Genomic DNA, 20,505 nt, shown 5'->3' with positions numbered 1-20,505 from the left:
TTCACCGGGGCGAACGATCTCCAAGATTTTTCGCAAGGCAGTTAAGAGATTTGGGTCAAATGATCCATTCTCTGGCCATTGTCTTTTCAAATCTAACTGAGACGTATAAGACGTCCAGTCCGCCGAACAGAGTTCTGCCATATGAGACCTGGACAGTCCCGTCCGTCCCTCCAAATGTTTCCAATTTTTGATCATATAATCAAGGGGTGAATCCGGAATAACTTTTCCTTTTCCTTGGCCAGAACCCATGATTATATCCAAGTATAAGCAGTCTTATTTCCCTAAGTCCTACCTGCCTAGAAGCTGTTTCGTCCACGTACAACATCCGGTGTTCTTGGACCCCACTGGCTTTCTCCGTGAGGAGGGGCATCTTGAGTCCGAGACCCTAGTCGTTGGCCGTTATAACAGCACTTCTACCTCTTATCCGTGTCTTTCGACTTTCGGCCAGGCTGCCGCTCTAACAGCTTTTAAAGTGGCAGACGGATGCCCTTAAAGACTGCTCTCAGAGTCCTCTAGAGGAATAAAGGTGGGACTCGAACCCACAATCAAACAGAAGACCAGAGTCCTCTAAAAGACTAACCAGAAACCAAAACCCAGGAGCAACCGGGAACCAGAAATTAAACCAAAAACCAAAAACATACAGACCTGAGGTACTCACCAGCATCGTCCCTTTACCCGATTTAAGGATCCCGCCTTATTGGTTCCAAGGGGACTGTCCACCTCAGAGACTGACCCAAATAGGTGAACTCACCTGGTGCGCACTGGGGTGTCAGGGGGTGGAGATCTCCAAAGGCTCCAAGCTAGACGGGTCCCATCTGGGTCACCAAATTGTCATTGAAGAAAACTCCCTGGAGTCTGTTGTCTAGCCGCATAGAATCCAGACAACACGGGTAAAGGGTTAACTGCAGTTTATTTGCTAGAGCAAATGACCATAAGCCAGCAAAGAGGCAAAATGGCCCCCACTGAAAGGTGGGGCCGTCTTTTATACCTCTTCTAACAAAGAAAACTACAAGGCTATTGAACATGCAATACTTATGGTAATCATCTCCGTACATGGTGCATTACAAATTTCAGTACTTTTCCAAAAGAAAAAAGTTAGTGTTATCTTACACATTCCAATCTGTTTTCCTGTACTCGGCTGTACCATCTTCCTCCTTCTGGGACCCCCTTATCTTATCTTGCTCCTAGCTGCAACTGGTACTCAGTACACAGACTTAATTTTTGCTTTTTCTAACAAAATGGTTAAGGCACTTGGCATAAGAAAATGGCTGGCTTAGCTATCATTCTGTCTTGTGGTCAGCAGCATTGCAAGGCCACAGGTCATGCCTTGTGTTTAGCTACAAAGCTAATACTTTTCAATAATCTAAATTATTGTTAACCTAACAGTATGCTACAGAAAACTATTTTATTTCAGGGTAAAAACAAACTTGCCCATCACAATACTCAGGCAGGAGCACCACAGCCAAAAGGGGTTTTGTTACTTTTATAAAGAAAAGTTCAGGACTCTGCAGAGTTGCTCATCACCGCTCATCACTTCCTCTTCCTGCTTCCAGATGCCTCTGGGATTTGTAGTTCAGCAACACAGCCTGCAACACCCTGCAGGGTTGCTCCCCTTCTGCTATATACTAACATTACATGTCCTAGGCACACAATACATTACATTATACAGTGCATACACTACAGTATGAACTTGCATTACCTGGATAGATCACAGCTCTTCTCCACTGAAAGAATGTGAAATCAGGGTGAGAACGTATCTGAGCAAATGCAGCTGTAAAGGATTCCTGGATGAGGAGCATCTGCCTCGAGCAAAAGCCAGGGATTACCAGAGTGATGCTGGACACAAATGGGGCAACATGTGGAAGGACTCTCTGGGACACTGTCCTTTCATGTCATTAAATCCATACAGACCTCATCCATTAAAGTCATGTCAAGTCTTTAAGCATAGGCGGAGGGAGAAAAATGTATTTGCAGGGGGCTGAGTGTGCATGCGTACCCTCACCCTACCCACCCCCAGAAAGTTTGCAGGTGAGGGGCCGGGGGACAGGAAGGGCTGCTGGGGTGGAGTGCATTCCTCCACTTGCTCCCCCGCGCCGCGCCCCTGGAGGAGCAGCTGGGATCAGACTGCCCCATGCTCTGGCCTGGCTGGGGCCCCGTTCACGGTGTCAAATATTGTTTCACAGCTAACTGCCATTATAAACTAGATGCAGGGTTTATCCTCAGCCATTCCTTCCAGGATTAAACAGTCCTTTTTTTTCCTTCCAAACTGATATATGAGATTTCCTCTTGCAGTGTTCCCTGGCTGGAAAGTGAAGGGATCGCATACAGGATGTTGGAGCAATTTCAAATCCAATCTAGTGGGAATAGAGTCCGCTCTTAAAGAAACAGCCACACTTCCAATAAAATGCAAGTAGAGGCACCTAGGAACATAGGCCTAGAAGGGCCTCAAAGGCCATCCAGTTTAGTCCACTCTTGTATTGAAAAGTTGCTCTTAACTCTTTTCACACTGACCTGAAACAGACCTCCTTCTTCTTGCTGCCTTCCTAGAGGTAGAAAGTGAGGATACCTGTAGCAAAATATGAGAGACAGTCCCTGAGAACATCTCCTTTAGATATTGCAATTGTACTTCATTGTGCTGGAGTACAGCTGGGAGGGACCGCCTGAGGTCATCTAGTCCGATCTCCTGCCTGAGTCAGGTTTGCCTCTATCCAGACAGCCCAGCCCAGCCTAGCCCAGCCCAGTTCTGTGCTCTCCTCTCAGGCAAGTGTCAGACTGACACAAATGCTTCAACAGGTCAAGGACACCCAGGGCTCTGCTCAACATAAGACTCATAAGAGCTTTTGTGCTGTAGGTCGCCACTGGCTGGAAAAGTTCTTGCTTGTCAAATCCCACCACAGATACAATGTCCATTACTGCCAATAAAGCCTCCTCTCCACTCACAGTGCTGGGCTGTCTATTCCTTAGTGTTTGTTGTGCCTTCACATTTTCTTGCTCTTTCTGTTTTCCTCACTATTCACTCTTCCCACACTGAGGTTGATAGCTAGCCCATGCATCCATTCTGCCTGCAGAGTGGGGATTTGGCGACAGATAGTAAGGGGCTCAGAGGCAGCACGCCCTCTGCGCTGCGGGGCCCTTACTATGCAGGGGCCAGGGGCATATTGCACCAATTTCACCCCACTCTGGGCAGCCTTGCCTAGGAACATAGGTCTGGAAGGGCCTCTAAGGCCATCCAGTTCAGTCCTCTGCATTTCAAGGCACCCCTTTCCCAAATATTTCCCAACAATAACCCACTGCAAATTTTCATATAGAACAAGTACAACAACCTGACTAAAGAGCAACCCCCCAGAAAATGTCACAGGTAAAAGAAGGGGACATGCAGGCACTGAGACTGCAAGGAGAGAGAAATTATTGAATATATGCTCAGAGGATCCAAGGAAGAGGAATATACCTCGTGCTGTCGCTGCCAGTCTGATATAAGTGAAAAATCTTGATCCCTAATTTGACAATTGGCTTGACATTGAGCAGAAGAGCATAGTAGTCTTATGATGAACCTTTGAGGTGTCTGCATATGAGCATGAGGATCAGCCCATCCCACGCACTGCCCCCAGTTGTAGGTGTGGCCACTGTCCAAGCCAAATTAGGGCCAAAGCCAAGGAGCTGGATGACAGTTTTCCTTCCACTCTTCTACAGAAAAGTAGTTCTTAACTTTTTTCACACTGACCTGAAACATACCTCCTTCTCCTACTTGCTGCCTTCATAGAAGTAGCAAGCGAGGATACCTGTAGCAAAGTTTGAATGGCAGTCCCTGAGGGCATCTCCTTTAGGATTTGGAGATAAGAGTCCTTTAAAGAAGCCATCACAGACTGGCTGTACTGGCAGCACTGGTGATTGTAGACTGTTTTGCACATCCTCCATTTGAGATGGAGGCAAGAGCAATCCTGAGAAGTCTGTTCTCCTTGCTGTTGGACAGGAGACTGGTTAAATACAAAGGACATTTCATTTCATTGTCAAACTGGAATAACTTCACCAAACAGCTGAGTCACTAGTAACCATTTGATTGATGAAGTTCATTTATGTATTATTGCAGGGTCCAAAGGTTGAAGCCCAGCCCAGCCCAGCCCAGGTCTTCTGTGCTCTCCTCTCTGACAAGTGTCAGACTGACATATAGAAATGTTTACATGTTTAAACAAATGCTTCAGCAGGTCAAGGACACCCAGGGCTGTGCTGAACATAAGACGCATAAGAGCTTTTGTGCTGTAGTTCACCACCGGCTGGAAAAGTTCTTACTTGCAAAATCCCACCACAGATACAATGTCCATTACTGCCAATAAAGCCTCCTCTCTGCTCACAGTGCTGGCCTGTCCATACCTTAGCGTTCCTTGTCCCTTCACATTTTCTTGCTCTTTCTGCTTTTCCTTGCTGTTCACCCTTCCCATTTGGAGGGTGGTAGCTAGGTCATGCATTTATTCTGGCTGCAGAGATGGGATTTGGTGACACATAGGAAAGGGCTCAGAGAGTCTGAGCAATGACCAGTTGGGATGAAAGAAAGATGAGCAAGATTGTTAACACAATGGAAGCTGCTATAAAAGAGGCCATTTTTATGCTCTCAGCTTTAATTGGAAAGGAGGTGTCTCCCATTTACCCATTGTGTGATTAAATACATTATTGGAGAGGTACCCCATAAATGTGTAATTCTGCTGCAAGTGAGCATCACCTAGCACTTCTGTTGGTTGACTGCTTGGTTCAACTAGGGAAGGTGATTTTCTCTAGGAATAGTACATCAACACTAAACTGTGTAATGTAGCTTTTAAAATTATGACTTGCTCTTCAAACATCCAGGAAAATTCAAAGAAAGTTCTATCAAAATTCCATAATCCTCAGTAATTTCTACTTCTAATTTTGAGTCTTTTTCTAGGGCTGCCCATAGCAAGCTTCTCAATGGAAAAAATTGGCCTTGTTGATGCAGAGCAGGTTTCCCTCCCAGCCCCATTGAGTTGGAGTCTCTTCATCTCTGGCTGTTGTCACTGAAGTGTTTCACTTACAGTTGGTTGACAACATGGAAGTTTTTTTCTTTCCCCACAAAAATTGTCTTTCTTAGAAGAAACTTTGAAAGTCCAAGTGCTTTGACCATCTTTCATCTAAAAGTATATGAGGGAGAATTATTTCTGCAGAGTTCAGGGACAGCCAGAAAAGCACGTGCCCTTTTCCCCTCCTCGAATAGGCTCTAGTCCCTTTCCTTGACCAGAAGAGGCCTCAAGCTGTCCAAAGTCACTCTCCACTGGACAAACTTCAGGTGAAGAATCACTGCCCTATTGCCAGGAAGCAGCTTCCTCGTGGGCTTTCCTTCAAACACACATGACAGTGGCATTAGGAGCCGCTGTAAGGACTGCAGGCAGGATACTAGCTGCACATTTTCCTGTTTTTTCTACATATGAATACTAGGATTTTAATTATCAGCAAGTGCAAGATCCCATGATTATGCCCTGCTGACTTTCTTTTTGACAGCCCTTCTACCTGACCTAAGGAAAAAGTCCTTCCTGATCCTGAATGTGCTGATCTTGAGAACAAGACCCTCCAGTCAGGAACAGGGATATGGTCAGTGAGGAGCCGTACTCTTTGAGCTTACCTGCTTCTGCTAACAAATTCTCATCAAGGGACCAAATATCAAAACAGAGTTGGGGAAAACACAAACCAAGAAGAAACAAATTTTGCATTGAGCAAAAATAGCTTTATATTCTGTAATTGTGAGGACATCCAATCACTGGGGAAAGATTAAACAATAACAAGGAAAAAAGGGGAAAGAACAAAAGTTTATCTAAATCAATAGTGTAAGTCCTTGCAATGTCTCCACTTGAAATTAGCTAAGGCTTTAAGTAAAGCAACAGGGCAATGGAGGTCATTTCCAGTTTCCGTGGCATTTACAAATCCCAAAGTTTCCTAGTTTGGGGTCATTTCTCTCCAGTACCTAAGATCCCACCTTCCATTGGTTCCCATCTAGCAGTTTCTGATTCTACAGTCCATAAAGGATCTGACAGATAGGCGAAGAGATCTGACAGATAGGCTTACTGCTTCAAACACTTCCTGCTCTCTGTAGTGCGACAGTCCAACAACCCAACCCTGCCCCTCCAGGGACATAGAGATTACACTGAATTATCTGAGGATGAAGTGGGTATTTAAAGGTCCTCTCTGCCAAACTTTTCTTGTATCTCAATGGCAGAGTCGGAGTTGGGGTTCCTCAGTAATATGCTCCAGCCAGAACCAAGGGTAGAGTCTCTCCCCAGCAAATGAGGCTTGTGAAAAGGTATACATCAGGGTATCTGTATCACCATTGACAAACGCTACCCATGCCTCATCACAGTCTAGGACGACCCAGATCCTCTTGGGGACCTGGCCCAAGGGGACCCACTTCGAGGTGGTCATAGCCCGGCACTTACGCAAGTACTGCTCCACAGCCCAGATCCCATCGTCAGCATCACGGCTGCTCCCTCCCTTCCTCTTCACCGATTCTCTAGAGACCCCGAGAGCCCACAGATCTCCCACGTCCCCCACCTCCACCTCCCAGCAATGCCTCCCTGAAGTGAGTCCCTCAGAGCCCAGCACACAGGGAAGTGTAATAAATCTCTTAGGGTTGTCAGGCCAATTCTGTGAACCGGATCCTCTTCCTATGAGTTTCCCATCCTCAGACAAGATGATGTAGCGATGAGCCGTGTCTGGATCCAGAATCACTTTCTCTGCACAGGAGAAGAGAGAATCAGGGCATTGGGGCAGAGCTCAGTCCTGGGGGAGAGTTTGATCATGACAGTGACAGAACCAGCCCCAATGTGAGGGTGAATTAGAGAGTTTCCTGCCCTCCAGACTTACACAGCCCTGAATGGAAGGAGTTTTGGGGCCTTAGCATAGGGCAAGGCAAGTTGCAGACATGGGTTAGTGATAGACAGAAACGCTTGGCTGGGTCCAGGCTGGGACTCAGTATTGTTTCCCTCCTGCCCCTGTCTGTCACAGGAGGTGGGGATTAGAGGCCCTGGTGGCACAGGGAGTCCCAGCAGTATATTATGAGGCAATCATGCACACAGCTCACTGTCCCTTACAGTTTCTAGTCCTCATTTTAAAATCTCACCCTGCTCCACTTGCCCCAGCCCAGGACTCGGTCTCCCTCAGAGACATCCCCAGTTGTGCAGGCCATGGCAGAGACAACCTAGAGCACCAGGACGCAAGATATGTTTGCTTTTAGATTTTATACTACTCATGAATGGGTCCTTTTTCTCAAGTGCTGAGTGGCTAACAGAAAGGAAGAGTCTCCCTTATGGTGAAGAGGAATGAGAAAAATATATACCCAAATGGCAGGGGAGGAGTGTGTGTGTGCATGTGGTGAAGAGGAATAGTGTATGGGTGTGGTGTGGTATGTGTGTGGGGATTAGGGATAAAGGTTAAGGATTGACCAAATGAAGAAGTCAATTGTAGTAAAAACAGAGAGGAGATATTGATGCCTCAAGTCAATGACATAGGAGAAAGATCATGGTTATGGTGGTTGAATGGAGGAGCAGAGACTTTCCCAAATCTGCTCCCAGCAGGTAGTGTTGATGACTGTGGGTAGAAGATTTCAGAGCCCTGAATGATGACAGGAGGGCAGGGAGTTGGCTCCAAAAAGAGGAAGATTAGACAAAATTGGCCCTGTATATATGAGTATGAACATGGGAACACACTTAACTGTGGTCTCCACTGACCCACCCTCACTACTCCAGCGCCTTCCAGTTCCTCCATCTGCCCACTCTATTTTCTCCAGGCCAGGCCTTTCAGCTGGTGATCTGTATTTTGTTCAGTTGTTGTTCTTTCAAACTTTTAAAGCTTTGATTTCTCTGCAGCCATGGTTCCTGTGCAGCCATGGTAAAACCAGAAATTTTAACTTACCATTGAAAGTTGTCAAAAATATTCTCTAAGAGTTTTTTTCTATAGGTTTAAAAAAATATAAGCTTCGTCTGAGTCAGTTCCTTTTGTACCCACTAAGATAAAAGTAGGGCACTCATGTTAATGACAATTGGAGGGGAAAAGGAAGAAACTGGCAACCACAGGTGCCAATTCAAGCATTTGAAAACTATAACTGAGCAACCTAGTCCTTCACTAGGCTCTTTCCCACCCCTCTGGTACTTCCCCTTCCCAGGTTCTCCACTTTTACCACCACTTTGAGAATCGTATGGACCCCAGTGGGATGGGGACAGTGAGAGACCCCAAAATTCTCAGTCTGGCACAAACGGTTTTGACTCCTTATAGCTTGGTAAAAATATTCTCATGTCCCAAACTGTTAGTTAGTCCTAGAGTATCACTGTAAAAAGAAGACATTGATCCATGATGATCTTTCAGTACCTGGATGGCTCATGATTCTTCTCCACTCTGAAACCAAATGGAAATAGGAATGAAAACTCCTCCTAGCAAAGGTTGCAGCAAAAGGACTTTTGCATGAAGACTGAAGTAATGCTGGACAGCAATGTGAAAACTCTTAAAGACCAAACCAAGCCATTGTCCCTTTCTATCACTGCTTCTATCCAGACACCATATATCAAAGTGGTGCTAAGCCACAAGGTCCTGTTTGACCTCCCACCAAGTTTCAGTGACCAAGCAGCATTTTACCTCATCCTCCTGGATGAGAAACTGCCTGAGGAATTCCCACTTCGGTCACCTCCCAGTTGCATTGATCTAATCCACTATATCTGAGCTGACAATGAACTCTCTTGAGTGGTACACAATGCCATTGCCACTCTCTCTTCATTGCTCAGGCTATTATGAGCACGTAGGTCCCTATTCCAAATCACAGTTGGCTTCCAAGGCAGTTTAGGATTTAGGCCTTAATCAAACACCAACTACATTAAGGGCCATATTTCTGTTGTGAGGGACCTCAACAGCTGGTGAGCACCAATCCCAGGAACAAATTCATGATAGCTGTGGGCAGAGGCAATGTGGCTGAGGTGATCTTGCTCTACAACAAAGTTTAGAAATGAACTTAGAGCCTTGGTCATCCCTAGAAAGGTCTATAAAACCTTGCTGCCCAGAAAGTCTTTTCAGTAGAGCAGGACCTGAACTCAGAGTGCTGACGCCTCCTCCTCAAAAGAAACAAGGAACAACACTGTGTCTTATTCCAGGGGAGGTTTTACCCAAAGAAGAGACAGAACTAGGTACTCTGTGAAGTCCATAAGTGTCATCACTATTTAGCATTTACGTATAAGGAGCAGACAGTCAGCCAAGGGGCAGCAGAATAACAGCGGGAGATGGAAAGATTTGAGAACATGGAAATATTGCATTAGGGAAAGAGAAAAACCCACCAAGTTTCTGGTCACCTAAATAAGACACAGTCAGAAAGAAAAACACAGATTGAGTCTCTCAGTGGGTGGAATTAACAGCAGTCCTCTCAAGAGAAAAGCTATCCAAAGACTACAAAGTCGGGTCTACAAAGACCAGGTATCCCAGCTAGAAACAGTGAGCTATGAGGTCCTGGGGCAGGATTCCTTTTCAAGAATATGGGCTGGCTTCAGAGCAGCATAAAGTTCCTCATGACCCCAGGTCCATGGGTGCTGGGCTGGAGGTCACTTGGTCATCACACTGACCCTAATATGAACATTGACACCCTGCACATCCCCTATATGAAAACCTGCACAGTCTAGATCCTGATGACTGCACTCCTATGCTTCTGATACACTGATACTTCTCATAGGACCACAGGAAAGCATAACCGTCATTTTATTTCACTGGTCAAAGGTTTTCCCTTTCACGTGGGTAGAGATGCTGCAGCATGTGCTAGCAACAAGGGTAGCAACAAGGCTCTGAAAGGTTTGTATTATGCACATGGTAAAGCTGGTTTCACCATTTCTTAATGGGTATTATTTCCCATATAAGATAGATTAAAGTATTAAAAGAAAGCTCCCTTACTTAATAGAGCATAACCACCCTTAGAAAACTTACGCTTTATCTTGAGGAGATGTACAGTCAAGAGAATGAAGCCGAATAAAACCACTAGCATCACACACAGTGCCACCATCCAGGGATTCACCTTTGGGAAAAAGGGATCTAAAAACCAAAATGCTTAGGACTTCCATTAGTGTGCAACTGGTGACAAAAATCAAGTGTATTAATTTCACAGAAACAAATAGCTGTCCTCCAACTATTTTCCAAATGGTTGTACCTGAGGGCAGAATGAGAGCAGAATCTCTTCAGCTGTCCTCAAAAACCAGAAACTGATCCCAAACATATCTCTGATCACGTCTGCACATTCATGAATGCGCTGAAATTACTGCGCATTACATTTAGTATCTGTGGATGCCTAATCACAAATGTGGAGGCTTCTTCAATGTGCTGGGATCCCGTGTGTTGAAGCAGACTCGATTAATTGAGTCTACTGGAGCCTGGTGATTGCCACACTCCAGCAGCCTCCTGCGTCGTGTGTATCAGCGTCCCTGCGCTTAAAAATGTTGGTGGGGGCACTTGAATTAAATCAACTAAGCGTTAGTTCAAGCACCCCTACCACTGTTTTTAAGTATGAGGGTGCTGACACAAGAGACTTGGTGGCACTTTGTAGCACCGCCCCCCAATTACCCCTGGAGCACATGTAAAAGTGCCCTGAAATACCAGGTACTAACTCCATGTGTAGTAACCAGTGCTAGTGCACAGTAGTGCCAACACACAGTCTTTTAGTGATGCTAATGTGCAGTAGACTAATTTGTCTGCACATAAGTGTGGGTTTTACCAGGATGTGTTATGTGCAGTAGAATTAATCTACTGCGCATTCATCATCTCATGTAGACATGCCTCCTTACAGTGTTAATAAGAATTTATCAGTGAAACAACAGGATTTGTCTGATGAAGTGCTTTTTGAAGAACAAAATAATTAAAATTATCAGACTATGTGACTGAAATGATTTCAGAGTTACACTAGCAATCAATTTGTTCATTATTATTCAAAAAAGCCAGACTATAATCAAGGTAATCAAATTAGTCCAAATATGGATTAGCCACCCATCTTCCCCCTATAACTGCTGTTAATACTTCACTTGCTACTGAAGGGGGTGATTTGGGGCTGTGGATGGCAACCAACCTGATATAAAAACTGCCGATTCCTTCACTTGATTGAGTAAGTTATTTCTGATCCAACAGGACAAGTTCCGGTGCGAATGTTCGTATATAATGATAGAGATTTCTATTTCAAACAGGCCGTCCTCCCTCTTGGATCTGGTTCCAGAAAGTGCTGTCAAATTCTGTCCACTTTGGTCTCTCCACAGCACTCTGGGCTCAGGGAACCACCCTGCTGATCGACAAACCATTCGTATCCCTCCATCCTGGTAATTCTCAAAAGTAATTTGAGGAGCAGAGCCTACGCCTAGAGGAAAATTAGGGGCTTTTCTGTAAAAGTTATGATTTAATTTTGTAAATTGTAAGGCATGGGGTTGAGAGTCTTTGCACTCAAGAGGATCGACTACTGTCAATCGTGAAGCTATGCAACGAAGAACATTGGTATTTCAGTATCTAACTGCTATTCCCCTTGTCGCCTCATGGGGCTCTTATAGATGTGCAGGGAGCTGGCTCTGATGAGCTGGAAATCCAGTGTGACTCAATTAATCAACACTGCAGGTGCACGGACATTAACGCACTTCATCGGACTCTAGTGTCACATGAATCGGCATCCCGCACCCTGAGAAATGGCGGTGAGGTGTTTTGAAAGAAAGCCCATTTGATGAAATTTAGTTCAAAGCACCCTGCTGCCATTTTTCAGCTTGGGGGGCACTGATACATGTGACACATGGGCGCTTTTAATTAGCGCAGCTTGCTAATTGAAGTGCCCTCCCCCACACACACACCTCATGGAGCACATGTAAAAATGCCCATGGAGCCTAGAGCCCAAGCTAGGTGCTTCAGCTCCCTACCCACAGGATAGGCAGAGTCAGGCACCTAGGAACATTATCCATAAATGCTACTTGCTAAATGGTCAACTTGGTTTTGGGCCTGATCTGGAAAGTTGCCTAGATTGGGCTCTGAATGTAAAACGAGCAGAAGAATGTCTCATTTTGAGAGTCTGCATCACTTAGACAGTTCTTATTATGTCTAGCAGCAAAATCCTAGAGTCAAATCCCATGTCACTATACATGGCCAAAAGACTTTCTAGACTTGTAAGAGCCATTTCTGGTACTTGTGCTTCATTTGAAGAGTTAGCAGTGGTGTGGTGTGGATGCAGAAACATCCACATAGCAACTCCACATGCTCAGTAGTCTGCATTCTGGCCAAGCCGCTACATGGCAATGAGTGTGCATACTATGTGTATTAATAACTCACAAAATTATAGCCCCCCAAAATTCTCTGGCTGGCAGATTTTGACAGAAAAGAAGGAGGCTTATCCTGTGTTTAGGACCCAGTAGTTGAGATGTCAGGTCACTTGCCTGGAAAGAAAGAGACATGGGTCCCAGGACTGCCTCTCCTCTGCCTCTCCTATGCTAGAGGTGACCAAAGCCAGCTGTCTCCTTCCGCAACAGGTGCCCATGGCCACGTGCATCCTTCTTTTATTGGCCCCAGGTGCAGGAAGGCTGCTGAATGACCAGTACCTCATGGGCAACATTGTCTTTCTACTGGTCATCTAAGTGGCCACTTTTTAGTTGTCATATTATGAAAGAAATATCTGTAGGTCATACAAAAATGGCACAGATACAGGCACTGACCTGCTACCCTCAGTTCCAGTATGGCTTCTGCATAAGAAATCCCGTCTGTAACAGAGCAGTGATATGGCCCCTCATCCGACGGTCTAGTATTGAAACATGTCCGTCCGTGAGGCCATCTTTCAGCAGCTCTGTCCTTCCGTGATATTCTGGCATCTGCTGTCCGTACTGATCTTTTCCATTGGGGTAGAGGTGCACAAAAGTCTGAGGCTCATATTGAAACCACCTCACTTCCATGTTCTCCGCACTCGTGTTGAGGGACAAGTGACAAGGCAACACGGTTTCCTGCCCCACAATGGCAGTAACTGGCTGATCAGGTCCAATGACCTTAAATTGGGCTGTGAAATGTATGAAGCAATAACTCAAAGAGAGAAGGAAAAGGAGATTTTTCCACATGAATCACCAGGAGGCAGATACCCACCTTGGAGGAAATCAGCCAGAACTGGTAAAAGTATAAGCACCTGAAACAGTTTTACCACGGAAAGCATCATGGTGCAGACACAAGTGTCTGCACAAGATTTCAAGTGTAATGGGCTTTTCTGCTGCAGTGCATCTGTGCAGCACCTGTGGCACCTCTCTTCACAGCCAAGAGCAGCTGCAGGAGGCTGCACAGACTCGTGGTAGTAAGCAAGCATCTGCTGGGGAGGGTGCTGGCTCTCAGTGAGTGCATAGCTCCCCATGGGTACGCAGCAACAGCGCAAAACCCAGGGAGACCCTAGCAGCTGAACAAGTGTCAGGCTCTCTCCCCCATTCACAGAGTACTGGGAGAGTTCAAAGGCATTACGTCTGCTCCCCTCCCCCGCCAGCACAGGTAAACTTAACGACAGCTGTAGCTGACACCTGCACCCTTAGCTAACGTTACCTGGAGCTATTCAGTGCCTGCACCTGGCAGTTTGTGTGCAATACTGAATGCATTTTTTCATTTAAAAGTGTCAGTGTTTTTCTTTGGAAATTTTCTGAAACATTTGCTCCATAAAAATTATGATTATTTTGAATTGTCTGATTACTTTGCAATGAGAACACATTGATATATTGGGAAATGTTTTTCTCAAGAGCTTGCTTTTGTTGACCACTGTGCTTCCAGGTGTGCAGTGGGGTGATGGCGACGTGTGTTCAATAGAATGGTGTTAAGGACCATATCCGTACCAACATAGAAAAAGAAATATAGTTGGGTGGAAGAACAAGTAGTATACCTCTGAGGAGCTTGGTGGAAAAAAAACATTTTCTATATGCCTAGAGAGGTTTGCATGCGTGTGTGCCAGTTTCTGTTCCGTTTTCACAAATTCCTTAATATGATACAAACTCTATATCAAATAACTAAATGATTCCTAGAGGAAGCAAAGGGACATGAATTGATGAGGGGATTCATCCTACCAGATGTTGGCTTGCAGATATGAAAAGTCATGAAGAAAATGATCGCATGAGGAAGAGACATGCTCACACTGAAGCATTGAAATGAGGAGGCCTTCTTCTTCATAGTGAGTCAAATACAGAAGTAAAAGGAGCATGAGATAGAGTATAAACCTGGTGGGTAAAGCAGAGAAAAAGATAATGATCAGTCCCAGTACAGTGAATATAGCTTATTCTGGTTACGTGTACTCAAGATGAAGAAGATGATTTCTTGTAGGTGACACTTTGCATCCCATGTGTCCAGGTTGGGGCTCCATGTTCATCCTGGATCTATATTATCCTAGGAAGTGATATAAACAATTGCAAATGGTGCTAGGTTTCAGCTAAAGGGTGTTTGAATTGAATCTCCAGCTTTTCCACTTTCCTGAGTCCTTCTAAGTTTTTTTTTTTTCATTTAACAATCCTGCTCTTACAAGTATTTTTTATACACAAGGAGTAATAACTGCCATGAGAGAGAGAGCTGTCACAGAGCTTGAGTGGTCACTTGTAACAGCTCCTAAAGCAGGATGGCTGACAAGAAGTGCAGACACACAAATGGAAAAGCTTTGGGAAGAGAGAACTCAATGTCGGGCAGCAGAATTATTTCTTGGCCTCTCCTCCAGTTTCCACTGCCTGTCTCTGCCCCGGCATGGCCCACAGGGCCAGGGGATCCCACAGCCATTGCATTGAGTGGGTCCTGGGATGCTGGCATGCCACAGTGGGTGAGGACCAAGCAGCACAGCGTTGGGGCATTGGCATGGTGTGGCAAGGGGTAGCCCATGTGTTGTGGTGCAGCATGTGGCCCAGGGACTGTGTATCCTGCACCCCCAGCCATTCAGAAGTTGGACAGCCCTAATGTAGACATCTAAAAACTGACAAAGTATAACTTAGGTGTCTAAACCTTGTGGAGACTTGCTGACCAACCATGGACTACAAACTCCAGAGACACCTGGAAGCAGGAAGTGAAGTGAGAAGAAACCCTGCAGAGCCCTGCTGCTGGACTTCACATGTCATAAAACCTTGGGGGCTGCAGGAAGAGGTCGGGGATCTCTCTGAGCCCGGGCTGGCGACGTGCCAGAACTGCTGGAGCTGATGGTGCTGCCCTGAGCTGAACCGAAAGGGAGAGAAGCCCCTGCACAGCACAGATGAACCCCAGACCGAGTGCACAGGATCCCTGACCTGCAGCCTTGCGCAGAGCAACTCTGGACTAAATGCTGGTTCTTGGGGACATCCCCAGAGGTGGGCATGGGACTCTATGTGCTGAATGTATGTACCCCAGCGGTACTGACCACTACCTGTTTACTTGCCCCTTAAGTGTATGTTGTTATACTGTGGATGCCTATAGACCTGTATTTGTCTGTTGCCGTTGGCCTGTTGGCTGGTGACCCTAACCCCTAGGACACTTGATATAAAGTACATCCCTCACTGGATGTAGTGACGGTGCCTGACATGGCGGGGGGTTGTGACACTTCTCCCTTCTCCCACCAGACTGGGGGGTTCCTCCTCTTAAAAACATTCCTGCTCTAGGAGGCCACAGCTAGAAGGATTGGAAACTCAGGTAGAGGAACAGCAGGTACAATTTCTCAAGTCCCAGCTGCCCAACAGAAAGGAGGAGCCTTGCTCTATTCTGAAAGGGGAGAGAAAAAACGGTATACACAAATGGCAAGTAGCTATAAGGCAGTAGATTGTGTGCATGGTTTAGAAGATGCAAAAAGTGACCAACTTCCTCCTTCTGCTCCTAAGGAGAAAAGACAACTGTGGGTTAATAAGGATAATAAACTGGTGGTGCCATTTCCTTAAGTGGCTGTTTTTAGTTACTTAAGTGCCAAAAATGCCACTTACGTGGAGATAACAGTTGTGTTGGGGATTCAGTCTCAGAGTCTTAGATGTCTATGCAGGTTTTGTTACTGAATGTGTAGATGACCGTGTAGCACATAAGTCCCCAAAACAAAATCGTGGATGTAACTGATTCTCCCATTTTTAGCTCTTGTACCTAAGTGGTTAGACCACTGGCATGGGAAGCTGGAGGTCTGGTTTCTAAAATATTAGTGTCCCCCCCAAAATAGGTTGACTTCACCTTTAAGTGCTTTAAATTGGAGCCAGGCTTGTTGTATCTTGGAGGGGGGGGTTTCTCTTTTACAAGGGAATTTTCACCCGACCTAATTCTTTTGTAAATCTAGGATTCAAGAAAAGTTTACTTGTTAGTATATGTCTTTGCCGCTTCTCTCCATCTGATCCTTGGCTCCTCAGTGTCAAACCGACTCTATTAGACCTTCCTTTTTTCCTTTTGTTATTCTGCCCCTTCCAGATAGGCAGTGTCTCTCGTCCCTTTCTACGAGATGACAGCCGCCTCCTCCCTGCAACTGATGGCAGACTCCTCTCTGCTCCCCGTTTTCCTATCCGTTCCTTTCTTCTCCCTCTCTGCCATGCCTTCACTCCTCTTGTCATCCAGGTATCTCTTTCCCACTCCCCACTTCTGATGATGTACCAGCTCCATGCAGCAGCTGCTCCAGAAACGCGGCTTCCTCTTTTCCCCTCCCGGCTCCTGCCAGCTCTCTAGCATCATGACATCTGGTTTTCAGGATCTCGTACAGAGAAGCTTTGAACGTATCTTTTTGTCTCATTTTGCAGCACCATGGTCTAACCAGCATAGGTCAGGAATTCCCCAGACTTGTTTCTGGCACTCCTTGTGAATCTTATCCACTGTCCCTGGCATTTACTAGTGACTGGAAAAACGGATAGAGGCCAATTCAGAGACTCAGAACTTTCCTTGCCACGTGGATTTCATTAATTAAGAATGAACTTCATTTGCCATCATGAACCCCATTCATCTAGCCAGTTTTTTGTTGTTTTTTTTTTCTCTCCGAAGCTCTCTGTAGCTGTGTTCAAAGAATCCATTGAGATTAGGTAGACATAACGCTCCTTTATAAAAATGGGGCTACTTGACCACATTCAGATCATGATCTTCCAGATATTTTGTGCATCTCTCATGAATTATCTTTTATGCCAGTCTACCCCATGAAGGTGTAAAACCCACGGCTATATATGTTATTTCCTTGATCTCCCTTAGTTCCCACTTCAGATATAGATGCACTGTTTCCCATTCAACACAGCCAACCCTGACCACTTCCAACTGAAGCTTTTCCATAACACTTGGGTGATGCCACTTGGGCCTGTTGCCTTTTTATTTTATGAAGCCATCCAATGTCACTGGCATCTCTTCTCTGGGTAGCTCAGCCTCTGCTAGTGCTTGATACAGAAAATCAGTCAGCTTCTTATCACCATCTATATTTTCTCCGTCCCTTGCTCTCACCCTCAGCCCCTTGCACGAGTTTCTCCACTGGTGGCTGGGTGAAACGCGCCCCTCACAGAAGTGTCATGGCTCTTAGATTCTGAACTCTGAAATCTGCCCCCATCTTCTGTCATATCTGGTGCACTCCTGTCTTCTCCTTCTGCCCAGTCTTCTCCAAGGAATGTCACAGCGCACGCTCACAGCTAAACCCTGTTTCATTTTCCGTGATTCATTAGCGCCGGTACAGCAGATCTACAGTTGTTGGCACTTAGGAACAATTTCAGATTCTTCTTCACCTTGCAGCAAAACAGAATCACTGCCTATCTGTCTGCTAGGGGCAGAGGTGAAGGAGGAGGAGAAGAGTAGCTTTTACCTGCATTATTCTGTTGCAGCCAAATTTAGGGCCTGGGGCTATGTATAAGGATGAAGACACTATGGTACCACAGCACAAATGGACAGCGGGTCACCAAGTGACCTGGGAGTGACCCTACGTCATGAAAGATGATGTAAGACCCCTAAAAGAGGTGTCGTGTGAAGATTTTGGGGCCGAGTGGAGAGCTGCCTAGGTAACGTGTGTACACAGCCTATAAAGGGGGTGTGCGGGCGGAGCTTGGTGTGTGCCGGGGCTGTGTGTGGTTTTGTATGGGACCGAGGGCGTGTGTCTGAGGGTGGATGTGTGGCTGTGAGGTTTTGGGTCTGTGTGTCTCAGGACACGTGTGTGTCGTGTGGCCAAGGAAGTGAGATTGATTGAGGCCCGTGTGGGAGATTGTCTGGGGTGTGAGAGCATAAGGAGAGATGGACTGAAGGAGAAGAGGGGCGCTCCGCAGAGGCTGCACTGTTTACACTTGAGAGACTTGAAGGTCTCCTCGCAGTTGCTCCCCTCCGGATCCGCTTCTACACCAAGGTAAATAGTGTCGGCTCCCCAGACTTTTCCTTCCTGGGTGTGTGTATCTTTGACACTGAGCGGCCCTTTTACTTTATTAATAAGTCTCGCCTCCGTCCCTCCCCTCCTTCTTCTGTCCTTTTATCCGTTAAGTACCCTTGTTAGAAAGGCACCGAGGGGGAGGTAAGCCACCACCGACCTGTACTGGAGGATGGACGTCTGGTGATGGATCAGACGGCGGCAGAGATAAATAAAATTACTCTTGCCCCTCTGTAATATATTCCACTCCTTCCTCCCTGTTTTAGTTAATTGATTAATGTTTGTTGATTAGTTGTGGTTAGTATAAATTGTTAAATGCTATTAGTTGCTCTTGTTATTAATAAACCATGTTATTCATTTTAGTGCTAATTGAGTGTGTGTGGTAGTTAACCCCACTTCATCTAATTGCCTGGTATATTGGGTAGTGATAGATATACCCTGGTTTACCAACTAATTGTCTCGGGGCCAAGGACCACCCGCTTTGTGTGAGCAGACAGTATAAGGTACAGCCCATTGAGCAACCTAATTTAATTAGGCGCTTGATTAAGTCCCTGCGTAACAGTCAATAGATTGGTGTTTAGCTCATTTACTCAAGAAGTGGGAGACCTGAGTTGTAGGCTCCATGTCTCCTAAAGGTAGGGTTGAACCGCAGACCCTTAATCCCAGAAAAATACTCTAACCGTCAGGTCACAACTTAGCAATGAACTAGATCCCACAGTGCTGAAGCTCCCCTCACTAGGCAACAAGGAAGCGGGTATATGTGGGGCCAGAAGAAAGAGTGCGAGTCAGATGGTTTGTGGCTTAGACAGACACTCCCTAGCGGGGAAGGAGATCTCACCCTTGCTTCCCAGTGTGACAGAAACTTTTCCCATGTTATCTCATCAATATTAAACACACACACAGAGACGACCATAGGAGGGTAGGGGGCCCGCAGCAAATGTAGGGTGGCCATCATAGAGGACATTCTGGTTTTCTGTTACTCTGTCCTCTATTGATACAAAACCCAACACCTTTATGCCCCCTATTTTTCTCTTGTAGAGAAAAAAAAGAGGACGTAAAGGCATCCCATTTATTGTGTCAGTGTAAATGGGAAATCTCGTGTTGTCTACAAATGCCCTCCGGTGCCCATTCAGCAAATATGTCTTTTCCTATACATCAATACTTTAAAATGTTCCGGATCCTCATGGAGTTCATAACTAGTAAAATGTGGAGTTTGATTCATTCTGGAAATACAATTTATTCTACCACTTTCAGAGATACATGTCACATGATTTAGCTTGACAGTCAGAGCTTGAGAACTGCAGTTAGAAGAGATGAAAAGAGGAAAATAAGTATGTGACACTAGAGTGAGAAACGATTAGTTCCTTCCATTTTTCCAAATAAAGTAAGTTCTTCTGTTACAAATCTACTAACTTCAATGCAAGAAGGATAGTTTTTTGGTTGTTTGTTCTGACCAACCAGTCTGTAACAAAATGGAATTTGAATGCAATTCATTTTGAAAATGCACATAATGCAATCTTTGGGTAAAGACTGAAACAAACTATCATAGGATCATCTAATCTTTGTATTATTAAATTAACTGTCAAAAACGGTGTCTGTCAGAGGGTAAATAAAACACTACAATCAGGTAAACTTTTGTGAAGCAGCTGAAATTCACCTACCTGACTGATCCTGCTTACAAATTTGTCCTGTGTCCAATCCTCGACGAGCCAACTCCCATTACTAAAATGGACAAAAATATTAATACAAAATGTAAATATTAAGTTTCACAACTAATTGCAGTTATAAACTAGCTGCAGGGTTTACTGGAAACATTCTTTCCAGTATGAAACAATCCTTTTTTTCTTCCAAACGGATATATGCGATTTCCTCTTAGAGTGCTCCCTGGATGGAAAGTGAAGGGATCGGCATACAGGAAGTTATAGGAATTCCATATCCAATCACGTGAGAATAGAGTCTGCTCTTAAAGAAGCAGCCCCATTTCCAATAGACTGGAAGTAGGAGCCCTTAGGAACAGAGGTCTGGAAGGGCCTCTAAGACCATCCAGTTTAGTCCTCTGCATTTCCAAGCACCCCTTTCTCCAAAGTTTCCTAACAATCACCCATTGCAAACTTTCAGATAGAACAAGTACAAGAACCAGACCAAAGTTGAACACCACAGAAAATGGCACAGGTAAAAGAAGGGGACATGAAGGCACTGATACTGCAAGGAGA

At 45.4% G+C, this 20,505-nt stretch overlaps 1 protein-coding gene across 1 annotated transcript; it reads right to left on the bottom strand.

Moving 5' to 3' along the window:
• Positions 1-893: 893 nt before the first annotated feature.
• LOC132244122 (butyrophilin subfamily 1 member A1-like) lies at positions 894-20,195 on the bottom strand. The gene is given in 6 exon segments (XM_059715132.1): positions 894-10,056; positions 11,081-11,362; positions 12,693-12,779; positions 12,782-13,027; positions 14,064-14,213; positions 19,954-20,195. Coding segments are annotated over 5 exon segments (876 nt in total). The 5' UTR covers positions 14,167-14,213; positions 19,954-20,195; the 3' UTR covers positions 894-9,898.
• Between the last annotated feature and the right edge of the window lie 310 nt (positions 20,196-20,505).

Source organism: Alligator mississippiensis, chromosome 11 (assembly GCF_030867095.1).
Source record: "Alligator mississippiensis isolate rAllMis1 chromosome 11, rAllMis1, whole genome shotgun sequence".
Taxonomy (NCBI): Eukaryota; Metazoa; Chordata; order Crocodylia; family Alligatoridae; genus Alligator; species Alligator mississippiensis.
The sequence above is the reverse complement of the archived record's forward strand: the minus strand, read 5'-3'. Positions and strand labels throughout refer to the sequence as shown.